The 19779-nt window shown below is 32.3% G+C and overlaps 2 protein-coding genes across 2 annotated transcripts in view; one reads left to right on the top strand and one right to left on the bottom strand.

Moving 5' to 3' along the window:
* Positions 1-1234: 1234 nt before the first annotated feature.
* Positions 1235-17659, bottom strand: LOC105618299 (ankyrin repeat domain-containing protein 29). The gene is made up of 8 exons (XM_012199840.1): positions 17648-17659; positions 12487-12597; positions 11127-11225; positions 3645-3743; positions 3041-3139; positions 2155-2352; positions 1958-2053; positions 1235-1432 (listed from the first exon to the last, which is right to left on the bottom strand). The coding sequence occupies exons 1-8, from the start codon at positions 17657-17659 to the stop codon at positions 1235-1237; spliced, it is 912 nt and encodes a 303-aa protein (XP_012055230.1).
* Positions 17660-19061: 1402 nt separating this feature from the next.
* Positions 19062-19779, top strand: part of LOC105618296 (40S ribosomal protein S21) — a 1336-nt gene continuing 618 nt past the window's right edge. The window contains exons 1-2 of the mRNA XM_012199837.1: positions 19062-19097; positions 19182-19254. Of these exons, the coding sequence (XP_012055227.1) occupies positions 19205-19254 (50 nt within the window). The 5' untranslated portion in view covers positions 19062-19097; positions 19182-19204. The remainder of the gene's footprint in view (positions 19098-19181; positions 19255-19779) is intronic.

The raw sequence follows: 19779 nt of genomic DNA, 5'->3' as shown, positions 1-19779 counted from the left end.
AAAAGATCTGGAATTTATATCTGTACCTACAATAAGAAAATATTTATCTCAAGGCAAATCAATCAGTCTTATAAACTCATTAATTTCAACAAATTAATTGATGTTCTTCTCATTAATTATATAATAATCAATATAATTATTTTGTAAACAGACTGCTGATATATATGTACATGAAAATTTTCATTGCATGTAATCGCATGAAATTACTGCTGAGATGAAGTTTATAAAATCTATTAGGGAATTTTCGATTGGACATACTAGTGCATAAAGCCGTACACTGATTTAATCTGAGCGTAAAAAAAAACTAAATGTACATATTTTGAATTATAAGATGCATATTTTAACTAACAGCACGATAAAATGTATTGAATATTTCATGATTTAACCAATTTCCATGTTTATAATAAACGTATATCTTTATGTTAATTTGTGTACGACGGCTTTAATGTGCATCAGTGTACTAAGTGCAATCCAATCGAATTCGCTGTATATGTTATACTGTGGAATATAACAGAATGAAGTAGATTATTTTTTGACGTTCACAACATTCTAACGTCATTTATATGTCTGACAATAGAAAACTGTATTAAAATATTTTTATCGAAATTTACAACAAAATAGTATCATGATTACGTACACTACATAATAATGGATCTGTTTATTTCAATCGTGCGTTTTTATTATTTTCAATACTTTAAAGGAAAGGCTTTGGAGTAAAAAAGAACGATGCAAACAAACAGATCCTAATCACTTCCATAAAGACGGATTCCTGCTTACAATCTTTATTAATATAATCAACTTACTCTGATTAATGTATCCGCTGTCATTACTGCATGAATTTAAATTTCTCTTCATTGTCACATCTTTCGCGTGCTTATTGTGATTATTAATATCACTTATGTAGTACAGAGTAACACATGAAAAAGAATAGCTTTATTTTATTTTCAGTGTCGGTAAGGGTTTCTTCATCAGTACTAAGAAGATATACATTATGCTTCGCATTCTTAAAAAAAATACATTCTTTATATAATAATATACAATAAAATAATGAAAAAAACTTCACATATAACATTCTTTTATCATAATAAAACTATCGATTTTAAAAACAGGCTACTCTTTTTCATCTCATTTATGCTTTACATCCTGCTTAAAAATACTGCGATCATTGAGCCGAGCTCATCGAATAATATCTCGAGATTCTCGATATGGTAATATCAAGATAAAGGAAGTATCGCTAACAGGATGCAGTTCGCACTCTCACTTTATCCCTCAGGTAATTGGCAACTTGCGTCTGCGAGTGTCGGACAGCCAGTTGAAGTGGCGTGATGCCTTCCTGATTTACGAGTAAAGGATCAGCCCCCGCTCCTACGAGCTGCCTCGCAACTGTCATATGTCCCGTCAAGGCTGCTGCATGTAATGCACTTTCGCCGTTCTGAAATCGTAAAGAAATCCAACAGTTACTTGCGCATAAGAAATTACATACATAAAATTTACTTATAATTATAGATTAAAATTAACTTAAAACTAAATTGAAATAAAATAAAATAGTAATATTTGTGATTCCAAGAATAAATCTAAGACAAATAAAATATCTATGTAAGTTTCCACAAATGTTAACACGTTTAAATTTATAATGCATAAATATAATTCGTAACTAATTGAGATTACTTTACTTACCAAACGAAGTTAAAGTAAACACAAAATTGAGATTCTCTTCAGTGCGAAAGTCAAATACAACGGTTTATTGTACCAGTAGTTTGTACTAAGACTTCTGTATTGAAGAGGATCAAATCCAGGAAATGTGCGTTTGTTAATTTCGTTTGGTAAGTATAAAAAATATAAATATATAACTAATGCACGGAGACACACAGGAATTTTACTTGTATAATTAAATTTAAAATCACACACGAATATTTTTGGAATATTTAAAACTCGTTGATTTTTCTCTAACTCTTACCGGGAGTATGCCGAGTGAAGGACGGTACTTGAGCAATTCGCCGATGACAGCGGTGTGACCTTTGTGGGCAGCTTTGAAAAGCGGGGTTGCGCCGTCCTGCAAAAGGAAATTGTTCGCGATGACAAGCCGTCTGAATGGCACAATAGTGAGAGCTCACTTTCGGCGATTATATGACATGCGACCTACGTGAGACTTACGTGTCTCGTGGCGTCGACCTTCGCGTCGGCTCTCAACAGCCTTCTGACGACATGATCATGTCCCATTTGCGATGCGATCCACAGTGGTGTAGCGCCGTCCGTTCTTACCGCGTCCGTCTTCGCCCCGTGCTCCAGGAGGACTTCCAGAATACGAACATGGCCGTTTTGGGCAGCAATAAACAACGCTGTGGCACCATCCTAAGTATCACCTATATTTCTTAACTTTTTCTCATATACTAATGTAGCATTGTTATTAAATATATTGAGCAATGTCTCTTCCGATTGAAGCGTATTGATTATTTTAGTAGTAATTTCATCTTCATAAATTGAAGATTTGTGTTTAATAAAATAACTGAATTAAGAAATCTCAATATTATTCATAAAATCGATTTCCCATAAGATAAACATCATAAACAGTGACCGGACATTTATGTCCGGATACTTATACAAAAAATTTATTATTATTATTATTTATTATTATTATTAATCTCCAATGCTCTTTTTATTACACTATAATTTAATTGTATTTAAAGATTACAATTAAATATAATACTATGTTTTTGAAAAAACATTTGAGATTAATATAAATAAATGAAGTTTTTTTGTAAATGTCCGAACATATTATAGGTACATGTCTGCAAGTCCACACGTTTACCTTATATTCAAACTTTTTCAGTCAGATATACTGAAACTAGTATTTATAATTTATTCTTATATTTAACATCTTAAATGCTTTAAGATATAAAATTAATCACAGAATTGTATTAGTTTCTTTAAGCATTACTTAAAACGAGCTTAAACGAGATAAAAATAAATTATGAATACTGATCTAAGAATTATAATTGGCGAGCTTATTGGAGCCGGCATTTTAAACGCATTTTTTTACCTTCATATGAGCATTCGGACTGGCGCCTCTCTCTATTAAGCCCTCCACAACATCCAGATGACCATACTGACATGCGACGAAGAGTGGCGTGCCGCCGTCCTGAAATCCACGTGGGATACATTAAGCCTGTTCTTTTTGGCTGAACTTTTGCACCAATTCATTTTTCTTCCTTTTCTTTCCTCCTGAAGAGAAAAGGAAGAAAGATGAACTGATGCAAAAGTTCAGCCAAAAAAAAAAACAATTAGCGTTCTCTTTAAATTTGAATCAGTGAATAATCACTGATGTCAGTGTCAAGTATGCCACTGGTAATTAGTGAATTAAATGTGAAATCCCTAATCTAGCTAATCTTTATTATGTGATCTAATTAACCTTGTTTTAGTGCTTAAATTCAATGAATATAATATTGGAAGATTGAATGAAAATATCAGTATTTTATATAATGCTCAAACATTCTTCCTTTTCTAATTGAACTTCACTGATTATCAGTACCAAGTATGCTACTGGTTAATTAGTGATTATTCACTGATTCAGATTTAGAGAGTTAAAGAGTAGCGAGATCGGGTTACGCACCACGCGCTAAGATCTCCTCAGCCTCTCTACTTACTATGCTGCATGAATCCACGATTGCGCCATGCTCCAAAAGCAAACCCGCGATGTCCATGTATCCGCCCTGGGCGGCGAAGAATAAAGCCGTTGTCCCGGTCTGTAAAAGAGACAAGACAAATGCAAACATTATCATATGTGTACGGATTGAACTGGAAGTTTGAATTCGAAATTATATAAAATTCACAAGAAAATATTATTAAATCAAACATGACATTTTTCACTCATGAATATATTAAATAACTAACTGTCTGAGAAATATTCTTTCTCTTTCGAAAGACGCTCAAGATAAACGGATCATCCCGAACATCCACAAAGTTTAAAGTGAAATACACGAGGGAAAACTCTTCGTGATATGTAAAATGTAACAGTTTCTATACAGGAGAGATAAGTACTTTGAGATGATGAAAGAAGGCGAGAATAGATATATGTTTTATCGAGAAGAGAAAATCCAACTTCTAGATCTGCCTGCCTAAATAACATTTAAACTGTCTTCAAACATTAAATATTAAATATCTGCATTATTTAAAAAACAAATTCTGATGAAATAGAAGATTCATGAAATTAAAAATAGAATTGAAAAAAATGATAAATAGTTTTTCCTCTTCTAATAAAAAGGACGAAGGGATTTTTTGAGTTATTTTTTCGCAACGTTTTAAATTTTTATGCGCAATAATTTCATCATGCAAAGTACGTATCGCAGTGCAACAACACATGCGTTAGAAATGCACAGAAAATTTGACGTCAGTTGGCATTTAATGATATGTAAATGTCACGTACGTCTCGCGACCCATCTGTAATTTATATCTACGATAAATCGACGTAATATGCGGACATATAGTCGGCAATTGTGTCGACTGCGTCATTAATAATAATGTCGAATGATATTTTATTGGCCGATGTGAAAGAGAAACGTCGATTTCCTTTAGAATGCGACAGCCATTCGGATACAAACTTCTCTGTACGATTCACTTAGAAATACACCCAACTTTCTTCCATCGTTTGCACCTATACGTATATCTCTCTATATAACACGAGGAGCTACGATATGTCATGCTTAACGGTAAACTTTAGCGGCGAGAACCGGTCGCACGGAGCGGCCTTGATATTTCGAGCAAATGTCAAATCGAATCTCTTCTGGCGAAAGAGAAAAATGAGAAATTATTATTGCAAGATTCAGGAATTTTCCTATTTATTTTTCCTATTTAACATTAAATATCGTCATACCAAATTACTAAAATATCAATTAATCTATTGCTAATTAATTTTTTTACATTTATTAATTTATATAATAATCTACTAAAAGTGTATAATTTTTTTTTCACAGCATCAACCGACTATTTTCAATCCAGTATCATTGTAAAAGATTATCTCATCTCAGTGTTTAAAATATTTATTAATAAAACTATCATTACTGTACTAGTACTGAAACTTGGCAGCCGCAAACTATCGATTTCTAGCAACATATATTCTAGCGCCGTATTTTACAATACAATGTATGTCCTTCACCTGATTAAGATAATATCTCACATTAAAACGTGACTATCCGGAACACTTGTGCTTGAATCGCGTAAATTTCCGAAACTTTTGTCGATTGTAGTTTCTGGCCATTAGTTACGAGATACAGCTCTTTAGCCTACGACGAGACAATTAGAATTCAGTGTTACGCTTTCACGCGGGAAGATAAATTTTTCTGAACTGTCGGGCGATTTCTATCCTAATGGGAAAGAGTCGTAAAAGGCAAATTGGGAGAAGCCAGTTAGAACGAAATGTTAGTAAATTGCCAAATTCGTATGGTGCTCTTTAAAGTAAATGTTGCGACGTAAATGTTTCGACACGCTTCCAAGAAGCGACCCAAGAAAGAAAATTGAACCATTCTCTTTCTGACGCATACAACGCAAATACTTAAGAGATTGCGGAATTTTTTATAGTACATTTACCATAATATTGCAAATTATACTTTCAAATTCCTCGTCGCGTGGAACAATCTTTCTCTTTCTCTCTCTCTCTCTCTCTTATTGTTAGAGATCTCTTTGCAAGTCCTTTCAAGAATGACATGTCTGAAGAATTGTAATGAGATAAAAGACTTCTATAGTACTATCAAAATCTTTAGAAAGAATATACAAATTTTAGAAAGAAGAAGATACAAACTGCGCGCAACTGACAGTTTGTTTTCATTCTCGATATTTCATTTTTACAAATTTAATTCCTGATTTAATTCTTAATTATAAATATATTGACTTCTCAATCGCGTGAATTATTTTAAAACTTTCCTTCATATTTGAATTAAAAATTTTATTTCATTTTTTGCTTCCATATATCAAAATGTAAATCAATTTATTTCTGTAAGTTAATTTCAAAATATACAATTACATTAAAAAATAAATATCTACATTAAAGCATGCACTTAGTAAAACAATTATTAAATTAAATTTAATTTACTTATAATAAATTAAATTTAAGTCAAATTTAATAATTTTCTTGAGTTAAATTGTTTATTGTTTTAGTTAAATTAACGACATATTGAGTACGAGCAGTGGTGACCTAAAGAAATGATTAAAAATAAAATTGAATATAATTTGATATTATTTAACAGTGTAACGTTAAAGCGAGCAATTCATTGAACCCGATACAAGTAAAATGCACTTTCACTGCCATAAAAGCTCTAGTCAAGGGAACGGCGAACTCGTACTTTTATCCATTATGTATCCCGTCGTTCCACACCCTGACGCGATCATATCTTCTTATAACGCAAATTAATTCTTCGATATTACTTCCGGGGAAAAGAGATGACGTAAAAGACCGGAAACTTTACGCTTCCGTTTTCGATCGTTCTGCTTCCTCCTTCTTTTTTCTTCCTCTTTTTTTTTAATTCCGCTCTTCCTCATTTACAATACGTGGCGAACCTTATTCTCTTTTTTGCAACTTGCAGCGTATCTCTCTGCTGATGAACACGCCATGGAGTTACGTGTGCCGCGATGCGTGGCGAACGAAGCGAGGACATAATATCTATACCTATCCATTATCAAACCGCAGAAATTCTATAATGTAACGATCAACCTGTCACGTATGGCCCACACTGCTATCGATCCATTTGCTTCGCTCTCAGTATGATCATGCACATAAGGAAACACGAACAGAAATCCGATCTGCCCAACAAGATCAAATGCCCGACACGTATTCACCAGAGACTACCAAGGAAGCAATCTGAGCAGATCTCGAACTGGATCCAAATAGAGGCATTTTTCAGAAAAAATTCGTTTATTTCGCTAGACGTGAAAAATCTTCGAGTGTTACGAACGACAAATGTCTTAATTAAATACAATTTTGTAAATAAATATGTACTGAGAGCAAAATTATCTCTTTAGTTCTTTCTAATCATAAAATCTATGTTTTCATGAATTTCGTACGAATAATGTAAACGTTTGCGAAATATTGACAGAAATTTAATATCTTAATATCGATCGATGAAGAGACAAAAAGGTTAATTGAATTGAGGATATGAATTGAAGATCTGATTGTAATCCAGAGATGTCTGGATCAGGCACGTGCATAGCGGTATTACACTTACGGATGCAAATCCCGATTGAACATCGGTCCCGAATGGGACAACAAAAGGTCAGTTATTTTTGTTTGGCAAGCGCACGGAGTTGATTTTAATTAACTGAAAAAAACGGTCAAATGATAATTAGCAACGAATAAGCACGCGATACTTTTATGTATGTATTGTATTAAATAGAAATAGATTTGCATTGAATAAACTTAATTGAAGCTGTCACTCCAATTAATGTTCATTCTGTGACGAGAATGTCGCAGCTATATAAGATCTAATTTATCGGAGGCTGAGTCAGGATGACCCGACAAGAGTCATTCACCCTCGTCGACGTTGTCCATTTTTAGACGATCGATAATCACAGATAGAATTTTTAGACGATACTATCTATTGAGAAAAAAATCTCGTCTCTTTTAAATTCTTATTTCCGCGTTCAAGATTTGTGTGTTATATCACATTGAAAATCAAGACCAAGTAATTAACATCGGAGTTTATGAAAAAAAATGATAGATCTGTGTTAATGAGTTATAATGAGTTCGTTGGAAAATAGTAATACTTGATGTTGAATTGATAGCAGTGCTTTCTTGATAAATTCAACAATCTATTTATAAATAGATAAAAGAATTATAAAAACACATTTCCTTTCAGCACGAACTTAAAGAGAAGAAATAAAAAATATTATCTATATCCTACACTTACTAATGTTTCTATAAACGAACATCTAGCTATCATGCCACGTGCGATTTTCCTACGTACCTATATATGATGATACCTGCGATAATATGAATAACAAGTTTAAATAGACATACTGTGTCAGCGATAATTCCTGAACTTCCACGTTACCGTCGTTGCGTGTTTTGCACAGGTATTCCGCTATTAAGAGGCACATTAAAATCACGCGAACTTGCACGCACGAATGTTATGGCACAAGCTCACGGTATTCTCAGGCAACCTTGAAATATTGTACCAGTCTTTCTCGTTTTTCTCTCGTGCAATTCATTTCTCACCTCGTGATATTTATTCAAGTCGTTAAATTTCCATCAGGTCACCAGTTCAAAATCCATGCGGCTCTAAAATGCCATCAGTGTGGTTTATCTATAGATTTGAGGAGAAATATACGAGTTTTCCTCCTTAAAATTATCGCTTTACGCGACAATCACGATTACTTGGGGATTTATTAATCGATTGCTACGCGTACCGATAAATTGATATGGAAAGCGAAATGATGAGATACAATTATCCCCGTAAGTAACGGTCTCGTGATCTTGAGGTATTAATTTAAAGAGAATCGTATTTTCCAGTCCATGAAAATGATTCTGAATCTGTCGATTGCGTAAGATGACGAACGCATTTAACGGGTTCTTTATAAAGGTTTGCGTAATTTTGCGCTGAACGTGACGCCATCATCATTTACGTTCAATCTTGGAGGAAGAGCACTATTGTATGATCAGCTCGATTGTCGAATGTTACACATTCCTATTTCCGAACACGTTTACTCATCGTGTAACACATCTTTCTCTCTTTTTCTCTTGTTTCTAATCATATCCGTCAGAAAATTGGCAATTATTTCGAACATATTTTGCCAATCATTTTTTTTAATTGATATATGTTCAATTTTTTATTATATAAAAAGTAAGATGGAAAGAATCGAAACTATGTGACTTCTGAAATATTCATATTCAAATTTTTACATTTTTCAGTTATATAAACTGCATGCCAATTCATATTTGAAACACAAATATTAGTATCTCACATTAATAATTATCAATTTATAACGATGCTAACAAGAAGCATCTTGAAAAGTATTAATAATTAAAACAAAAATTATTAATAATATTAATATTAGAAGGAATCAACTTCATCATGATTTTTACTCTCTTCAAATTTTGTTTTTTCATTTTTCAAGACATGTAACAGAACATCAGTTTATCCAACTCTGGCAATCTTGTCATCAATTTGCATACAATGCCGCAATTCTAGATGACACGAGACACCGAGGAAGAAAGAGGGAAGCGTGGGCATGATGATAAATCCTCTTGAGGCACTTAAAAAAGGGATGCCCGACAGCTTCCTGGTGCACCGCGTGACATGCCACACGATAGGCTTTTTATGTCTCGCTGAGACATGCAGCGTTTTAAAAATGACACGTTGCAAGACGATGCTCCAGGAAGTTTTCAAAAATTCTATTTCAAGATATCATAATACTTGAAACGAAGCATCTAAAGATAGAATTCATAATAAGGTCGCCAAGTCAAAATCGTTTTATGAAATCTCCGATAAATGTGAAAACTCATTTTTTCTTTTAGAAATACACTTTTTAAATATAAACGATTGAAAATGGATTAAAAACGAAGCTTTTTATAAATTAAGATTTTAAGAATATAAAATAAGAATCTTATTTGGTTATCAAATTCTACATTAATAAATTATTAATGTCATGAAACTGGCGGTTATTAGAATATATATATATATATATATATATATATTATAAAATATTTAAGAAATCATGGAAAATAATGTCTTCATTGCGGGAAAACTATTTTAAGATTGATCGGAACGTTTCCTGAAACTATTATTACGAAGTAACTATTATGATACATTCCGCATCTCTCTATTACATATCCCTTTATTACATATCTTTTAATCGAACATAATTAAATAATTGAGATCTATTTTATGGCGGCAATTAAATTGCAATCGGTAGATAGTCTTACGACTGTAATACTCGATGCCAGTTTTATCACGGCTATTAATGTTAATATCTAAAAGAGAATAAATAAAAAACGCACAATTCTGAAGACGTATAATAATACATTTTTCTACCTTCTTTCTGAGAATTAAATGTAATAACATACGTATAGAAAAAAAAAATAAAACAATAATTACATACATATAATTAATGTATTATTCATACTTCGTTATAACTGTTTTACGATCGTGGTTACAATTATAAACGATATTTTGTGTGACGATTAAAAAGAGTTAAGTTACACGCTACGTTTCTCGATGATATTTTCGTAGATAATGATAAGTTCGTTCACGAAGTAATAGCGAATTCGATTGGACGCACTCAATGTGCAATAGTACGCATCAAAATTGTCGTAGATAACTCATGTAAACATGTAAAAATGTTTTGTTAAAATATTTAAAAATTTAGCTAGAGACAGATCTGAAAATAATTATATAGAGTACTCTAACTAGAATGTTAAAACTTTTTGCAACATTGCTCATGCTTGAGGTTGCTACGTAATTATTTAGGTGGTCAACAAAATTGTATTCAGTAATTATTTTCATTATTTAGTTAAATTTTTAGATACTTCAGCAAAAATACTTTATTTTTTCCGTATAGAAAGGGAACAAATTGCGAAATCTTCAATATACTTTATTATGCTGTTAGATAAAATACATATTTTATAATTTAAAATATTCACATTTAACTTTTATATTCAAATTAAATCAATGTACAACAATTTTAATATGCAGCAGTGAGTATCAGTACATTCGAATTCGCTTTATAAAAAAATTCTCAAAATATCGCTTATCTCATTGATCGACCTTACACGAGCTCGTTATTAGTAAGAGATAAACTGTAAGACGCAGAGATAAAAATCCAATAACTTTCTTACTTATAATTGCCTTGCGAGCAAGTGAAAATTGAAAAATTAACAAATGTCAAATTGATCTATTGTACATATATATACTTAAGTATTACTTCTCTCCAATATATATATATAAATAAAAGCAAAGACTATTTTCTAATTTAACGTCTTATAATACGCTAATATTGTAATATCCTAAGGATTTTAGCCATTTAATTAACGTGGGCGCGTACGAGTTATCTCTGTTATTACCATTAGGTTTTCATTCATTCCACAAGGATATCATTCATTTACGGATACACTTGATCTTTGACACAGGGTCAGAACTTACCAGCCTTTTGGCATTGGGATCCGCCCCTTGATGCAACAGCTCGGTCACGGCATCCATGTGGCCACCAGCGGCGGCTAATATCAAAGGTGTCGTGCCGTCCTGAAAGAAAATCGACCTCGTTTGCAAAACTTCGCTCCGACAATTTAATTAGACGCGAAACTTTCCCGCCGGTGAACGCCAAACGTCGACGAATGTATGCCGGTGAATATTTTCTAATCAATCCTCTTATGAGTTATTAAGATTCGCGCTAAATGTTCTAATGATTAGAAGACCACTAGTGCAATTAACACACTTGTATTAATTCCAGTTTGCCACATATGGGTCAAACTGTCCCAAGCAAAGAATTTACATGTATGCATTGTTACGAACACTTTATCTTTTTATAATTTAAAAATCTAATCTACAACGATTAAGGAAAATATAAAACTTTAATTATTTTGTATATTAAAACTGTACATATGCAAATATAGTCACAGTATCCTGATAAAAAGTAACAATTTGTGCATAAAATTGCTATCTATCAATAGATGTTTTCCATTTAGTGACATAAGTCGATACAAATATCGTTCTATTTTTCTTTATTTAAAGAGTAACAATGATAGTACGACACTTGTGTCGATTTGTGTCACTCAATGTCTAAAAATATTGACAATACAAAGTTTCGCAAAATGTTGATCGGTATTTCTAATAAAAAAGAAAGACAGGAAGTATTATTAATTAATTTCCTTGTTGACTAAACAAACATATGGTGATTTGATTCAACCTTGACACTGACACAATTCCACGTAGATGAGTTTGCAAAAATATAGACGTCGATAAAACGTGTTCGGTTTCCCCAAGTCGAAAAGTAGTACAATTAGTGTCCGCGTTGATCTAATAAACCACTTTCAAGACGCGCAGAGAAGAGTAACGTTACGTGCTGCTCGCTCCTTATCATTTGCATAATGAGTCGACAGCGAGGAGAGAAAATAGCCGGTAAATCGCGTTTTTGCTGAGATATCGTTGATCTATCGCGAGACTATTGTAATCAGAAACGTGAGTTCCTGCTTAATCGATTTCCGACAGCAATCTCACGCGATAATCTTATTGTCTTGAGCTGTGATGAACCGACTGAATGAACTGATTTCAGCTGATAAAACTGATCTAATTGAATATCGTATTTCAGGAAAGCACAGATTAATATTATGATGTTCGTGTAAATCGAAACATTTTCTTTTTATTCCAAATTCTCACGAAGTGAATATTCAGTTAATATTCAGTTGCCGCGAAGGTCTCCCAATCGTTTGAAAAATCGTGTCTGAGAAATGTCTACGATAACGAGATCTTACTTTGGAAACTGAGGGTATTGCACGGTACTGACCTTGTCTTTGCAATCAACGTGAACGCGTCCAGAATCTAATAAAACACGAAGACGCTTGGCGTCCCCGCGTGCCGCCGCCAGATGCAGCTCCACGTCCCAAGGCGACTCTTTCTGAAAAAGCGAGAACCAAAGGTTCAAGAACAAGTTAATAAAACGCTAATTTCTAATTTCTTGATTAAATCATGATTACGGATCGGAGCGACGTAAGAAAATGTTAAAAACAAAAATTTTTTTACGTCCCAAACATTTATTGGAATTATAATTGAAATTATAAAAGAAATATAATTGGAATTAAAATCATGACATATAAAATTGGAAGGTTTCGATACAGGAAAATAGGGAAATATACATTTTTCAAATTTTTTTTACTTTAAAAATCTTTTTACAGTGGAAATTAATTACAAAAGTTACATATATTAATAAATGACAAAAAGATTCTGAAACTATAAAAATTAAATTTGATTAATTTTGAATAGTCCCAATTTTTTACAATCTTTTTAGATTTTTAGAGAATTTGACTTCTTTTTTAATTGTGTTAATTTTAAATGTTTTTATACATATAAAATCAATCAATTTCGATATTAATATAATACAATAAAAAATATAAAATAATATTCAAATTATTATAAAATAAAGTTGTGTTGAGGGGCTCTTCAACTATTGCTCATCGAAGAATATTTTCATATACATATATCCAAGTTTTTTTAAATGTAAATAATGGAAAAACATTTCTATATCGGAATTCGAATATATGAGCCATGTAATGGAATATGAATGTAACTGAATATATGAGTGAGCTCGTCAGATTGTTGGAATCATCTAAAAGCTCGTTAAATATTTTTAGCGCTTCCATAAAGAAGTTCTCTCCATAATCTCATGTTCGAGGTTGTCATTGGGATCGATATTTCTCGGGATCGTAGATCCGGCGGTTTTTATTTCTCTCGTTTATGATTTCTAACGGTGAACTCATCGGCGCAAATGTTATCCAGCGTGAGTACTTCAGTCGGTCTTTCATCGCGATGATGATCGAAATAATACGTCGACCTTCGCTTTCGAGTGTTTATGGAGTGATCCGACTTGCGGTGCAAACACGTTCTTGCATGAAAAGAGAAAACATTCCGAATGATTTCTCGAGGAATACACGTCTGTGTCCTCGACGCATCGTTCCTGCGGATTTATGTTTGAATGGAACTCGCACTTCGAAATATTTCGAAAGATTTCACAGACAAGAAAGAAAAATAGGATTGTAGGCCCCCGATATCTGTAACTTTGTACCCGTTAGCCTGTAGTTTACTGATTCTAGAAATTCGTCACGGATCGCAAACGTAAAATTGCAAAACACGTCGGGCTGTATGTTCAATGGTGCGGAAAAATCTTATTACAGGATTTTGCGGCGAGTCTGTAGCACAGCAAGGAATGTCTCTTTCGAATATGTAGAACACGAGAAATAAATCTCGTATCAACGAAAGTTTTAGCCTTGTAATTTTTGCGTTAAAGGATAATTATTAATAAATATTTAAATAATTACAAAAATTATTACAAAAATTATTAGAAAGTTATTGAATATAATTATAAAACTTATTAAAAGATAATTTTTGTGTTATAAAATTCCAAAGTATAAGATTAAATAATATAATCCCTAAAATATTCAGCACTGATCATTACATCTACTTGTAAGAGGTGAAATTATTAGATTGTTCAAATTTCGCATACATTAAACTGCTAACTGTTTTTTATCCAAATTTTCTTCACTCGATATAAAGATATTCTAATTGTATTCTATAATAATTTATAAATGTATAATTTAAACATAATATCATAATTGTATTCGGAGCGCATCAATTTTGAGAGAAAATATATAACCTGTTCAAAAATGAGTTATTAAGTAAAATTATTTCATGTTTTATTATGAATTCGTAATCATCAGTTAAATCAGTTTTGAAATTCAAATTAATACATGTGCCTACTTTATTGTGTGTCTCAAAATTTCACATCTTTGTATCGAATAGATGTGTTCAGCGGCAATAATTTCTAAACACGGCTTTCGCGGAGCTGCACTTTTTTCCGCAACCTCGACCGTAATTAGCGCGCATGGCCGACAATTAAAGCTTTAATTAAAATATCAAAATGATGCGTCTACCAAGAATAACACTCATGTCACTATTTGCGTCTTTTCTTCTAGATATACTTACATTTATATTTAACGTTATGATGTTCTAATATTAAAACTTCAAATATTATATTGTCATTATTAATTATTATGAAACTGCCTATTTAACAAGTATTACAATACCGATTTTTCATACTTTAGTTAAGAAAATCAAAAATTATAAATAAAAGCCTTTCTTGAATATTTATCGTTCAAACATAACATAAAAATTATACACATGTAATTAAATTGTTATATTCATTAGTTCTATATACGTCGAAAAATAAATTACAGCAAGAGGCTGTGTCGCAGATTTCTCGATCATCGCGGATTTATCAACCAGTTTTAATAGTCTGATCTGAGCAATCTGGTGTAAAAAATCTTACGTAACGCAGATAGGGAAAATATGATGAACAAGCTATTAAGCATGCCTCGCCGACGTCGGCAACGCGATCGGCTCTAGAGCCGACTCTACATACTGTTCGATATTATGTAATGCGTGTTACGAACAATATCACGCTGATAATGTCTGTTTACAGTGCATAAACTCAAGTACGTTGAAATTGTGATAATTACGCGATTACAATTGTCAACGGATTATTACCGCACAGCGCCGCGTATTCCAGCTCGTTCTAGATTCTATGGGGTCAATTCAATCAATTATGTATCTTAAAATAAGGTGACAATTACAAAAAGTGAACAAATTTTTTTTAATGTTTTTTTCATGCACACGTTTGTTATTCTAAACACTGAGAATAACCTAATAATAGAGGTCGAAATGTTTGTATTTTAAATTATATAGGTATATATTTTAATACTTAGATAATAGAATAATTTTTCGCAAGAAGAACTAGCATTAGTTTTTATGCTCCTTTTATTTGATAAATCGATTTATTCGTAGACTTTTATAATTTGAATTTGAACAAATTTACTAGGATTAAATCAAACGTTCAGTAGCTTTGCAATTATTGTAAAATTCTTTCTGAATATGAGCGTGACATATTTAAATCCAATGAAGAACTAACAGCAAGGTCATTCATGTTAAAAATCTTACAACAGTTGCAAAACTGCTTTTTCTGCTAAATACAGTCGACGAAATCATGATAAGACCAAGTGAACCAATTTCAATGCGCAGTTGTTTAAAGTAACGACGACATTTATGACCAATCAAAAATTGGCCTCAATTTTAAAAGATAATATATTATCACTATAGTCACTAATCAGAAATTTGCAAATTAAATTCAGCTGTGCTTATTATGTGCAATGTTAGCTGATTTTCTTATATGAATGAAATTATAAATATTTTAGTAAATTTGCTCACTTTTGTAATTTTTACCTCCTTTCAAAATTCACAATCGATCTCCAAATAAAAAAACTATCAGACAATCGACCGTCATATCTTCGCGGTCAGTTTTCTACGGAAATGTCCGAATCAGCAGGCACGATAAAGCTCTTCGCCTTTCGGTTTTTAATCGTGCTCGTGCAGGTGTGCACCTATTCGTTGCGAACTAGAAATAACAAGCGATATATAGAGATAAGACGTGTGTATTTCTTGTCGCGCTTTTAATACGCGACCTTCAGTTTTTCATTTGTTAGATACGCAAATCGTCGCGACTCTCAACAGTTGAAAGGAAAAAAATAATATATCAAGAGATATAAGAGCTGTGCTTTTTTCGATCTCTCGGAAGAGAAGACAATTGACTCGTCGAAGATTAAAAGCACAGCAACGATAAAACATCTGCGAATAAATGAAAATACAGAAAGCTTCACATCGTAAACGATGTTCCAAAATTCATTGTCAGTGCTGAAAATACTGATAGTTTACATTAGTTATGTGCATTACAGATTTTCACACACTGAAAAAAAATCCTAAATTTAATATTTTCTTGAATAGGATTAAACATTTCCTTATTGCAAATAAATATTTACTTAATATTATTCAAGAAATATTATTTACTCTGAGAAAAAATATAGTTAATTTTAATAAATATTTAGTTCGATACTGCCAATTAAATTTACTTACATTTACTTACAGTAAGTAAATATTTGTTCAATAAAAAAATGATTGTTAAATCAAATTAACATTTCTTATATCAAATAAATATATCTTTATATTTAATAAATATTTAGTTGGTAGTATTCAACAAAATATTTATTATATTATAAATTGACTATATTTTTTTTCAGTGTAGAGTTAGGACATTTTTCTCAATGCAATTATTTATCAGTTATCTTTTATAAAACAATTTTCCCAATCCTAAATTTTTTAGACACTGAAAATGAATTTTGGAATACAACTATAATAAATATTATTAAGTCTTTGCGATCTATACAATTATTTCTCATAAATAAGTGAAGATCAAATATTTATGCATATTTTTTCAATTTCATCTAATTGGTTTAACATGAATCAAAGATATACTTGAAGTAGTTTATAGATAAAAATATAGCTTATTGATTATTGTGTAGATTTGTACTCGATGAATTATAAATAAATCGCAACGCATTATGTCGAATACAATTTATTATCAAGTTAAATTTAATAATAATAATTTGACACGGGCCGCAAAGATCCTGTTCACAAGACAGCGAATTTGATTGAGCAAATTAAATAAGTAAATAAATTAGTAAATATTTATAAATTAATAAATAATATTATCATTTGTTTTATACGCAAATCGCCAAGAGAACGAATGTCTCAAACAATAAAAAATATCAATTACCAAATCTCAAATTCACTTTCCAAAAAAAGCTGCTCTTAATTTCGAACAATATGAAAAGGACAATGACGAAGCGTGTTATTTGATTTGTCTTCTAACAACAAGATTGTTCTATAGCTACAAAATTATCACATTACAGCAATGTAGAAGAACACGAGTGTCCCAAAATCACTCTAAAGTTTATTGAATCTAAAGGAACAAAAGACAAACGTCCAGGGAGATTGAGGGAGGAACATCTCTCGCGGGGGAGGATACATCCGCGCTGAATCTCGGCGTTTCTCCGTGCACTCACCTTCATGGACATGTTGAACCTCTGCCGTGCGTATCCCGATCAATTATTCGTTCAGTCCTGCCGAAGCGCATCGCACGTCCCGTCGCCGACGAGCGAGCGTTCATGCAACATACAATCACCGTCGATCCATCCAGCGCGAAGCGCGCTTCGCTACTGAACGCGAGCCACTAAACGTGGCTCGTTTTGAAGCACCGCTCTCGCCAGGATGTTCCGCCTGTACGCGCGCGACGGCCGGTGAGCGTCATCATCGAGTCGTCGGTCGACGAATCGCGCATAAACATATAGCACGTAGCCGCGAACAATTGTGAATAGACGGGGCGCACGGTGTCGACGCTGCGAGAGTATCGGATGAGTGAAGGAGGGGGGTGGGAAGAGAAGGGGTGGGGGAGGTATGCTGCGAGCCTGCGACAGAACGGGAAGTGCACGAATACAATAATTTCCAAGATCGTCTCACCTCGCGCATGCGTGGTATCGAATTTAGGCGAAATGGCGAATAATAGATTATTTGTTTGAATTTCCCAAAAAGTTTGTACTTAAAACGAGATTAAATAGATATTTGAAAAAAGAAAGCGGAGATTCTGATGAGTGTAAAAAGTACCAGCAACATATAGTAGATATATAGTAGATCTATAATATACATATACTGCATATAAGTATTGATGAATTTCAAATTTGATTAGAGATTCAAATAACAGAATGCGAGATAATTAATTTAATAACTTTCAAAATATAGTAAGATGGATTATATATATATTTAATTAAAATCGATATGTTCCTTCCTCTCTTTGAATGTAATTACGATTTGTGTATAGATAAATTAATTTTTTAGTAAAATAAAAATTTCATGATAAAATTAATAAAACTATAGTGATAAATATTTATTCGAAAAATGTATTATCATTGCGCATTTGTGCGCTTCTTTATAAATACAGAAAGTGCAACAAAACGGTTAACAAGGAACAGATTGTTTAGGAAGTCGATTGTGTATCTTGAAGTGAGGTGAAAATTACAAAAATGAACAAATTCTAGAATATTCATAAGTAGAAGAATATTAATAAGTAGAAAAATATTAATATCCATCCATCACTAGAATATTCATAATTTAATTGATCAATATCTAGTAATCATTGCTCACTTTTATAATTTTCACCTCATTTCGAAATACATAATCGAGCCCCAGACTTCAGATTATTTCTATTTGATGCACACAGTCGCAGAGTTCAGATACTATTTCATTTGTGCGTTTTTGTCGTACGACAAATGTGTGCAGGACAGAGAAGTTCTCGGATCAATCTATCTTATAATCAATCAACAGGCTTGAAAAATTTATCGTACGCACAAATGAAATATCCATGTTCCATCGTTCCATATCCATTAATTCCACATTCCATTCTAATCCTCCTTTCATTCTTTCATTCCGCAACCTTTTTGAGCGATCGACGTGCAAATTGTAAGTATGACAAGTATTTACTAAAAAAATTAATGCTGCCGCATTCTGCTTGCCTAAATAGCACATTAATCTACTATTTTACAGTGTTATTGCAGCTGTAAAGAAAAATGGAGAACGATTTGGGTAACCTAGTCGACTTGTACATCCCTCGAAAATGGTAAGACTCAAATACACGTGGGTTACAGATAATTCTCACAAACTTTGCATCGAACACAAGAACTTTGTGTCTAGATGATGAATCAAATTCGCTACGCAGATATTTTTATTCAGTAAGATTGACCGTAGCGTGGGCGATAAATAAGCAGTGATTTGCAAGTGAGGTTAGGTGACTCCATATAAATCTATAGGTCTACTCTTTGTGGCTGAATTGTGTACACTTATTATACTTAAAGGCCCAATTTTTTATTTTCTTATTAACTTGTGGATAGATTTGTTAAATTCCCTAGTTTTTCATACATGTTTCTTTTCAAGAATAGAGACCCAGATCTTATAAATCTATTTCAGCCACATGGATCAACTTCTTTTATCTGTTTGGTTCTTGTAATCTCACATTTGAAGCAAAAAAAAAAATATATATATATATATATATATATATATATATATATATANANANATATAGTAGTATACGTAATAAGTAATTAACGTTTTAACTTTTTTAAACGGTTTTTTAAGGTAAAGTATA

The sequence above is a fragment of the Atta cephalotes genome, assembly GCF_000143395.1.
Source record: "Atta cephalotes unplaced genomic scaffold scaffold00016, whole genome shotgun sequence".
NCBI classification, from domain to species: domain Eukaryota; kingdom Metazoa; phylum Arthropoda; class Insecta; order Hymenoptera; family Formicidae; genus Atta; species Atta cephalotes.
The sequence above is the reverse complement of the archived record's forward strand: the minus strand, read 5'-3'. Positions and strand labels throughout refer to the sequence as shown.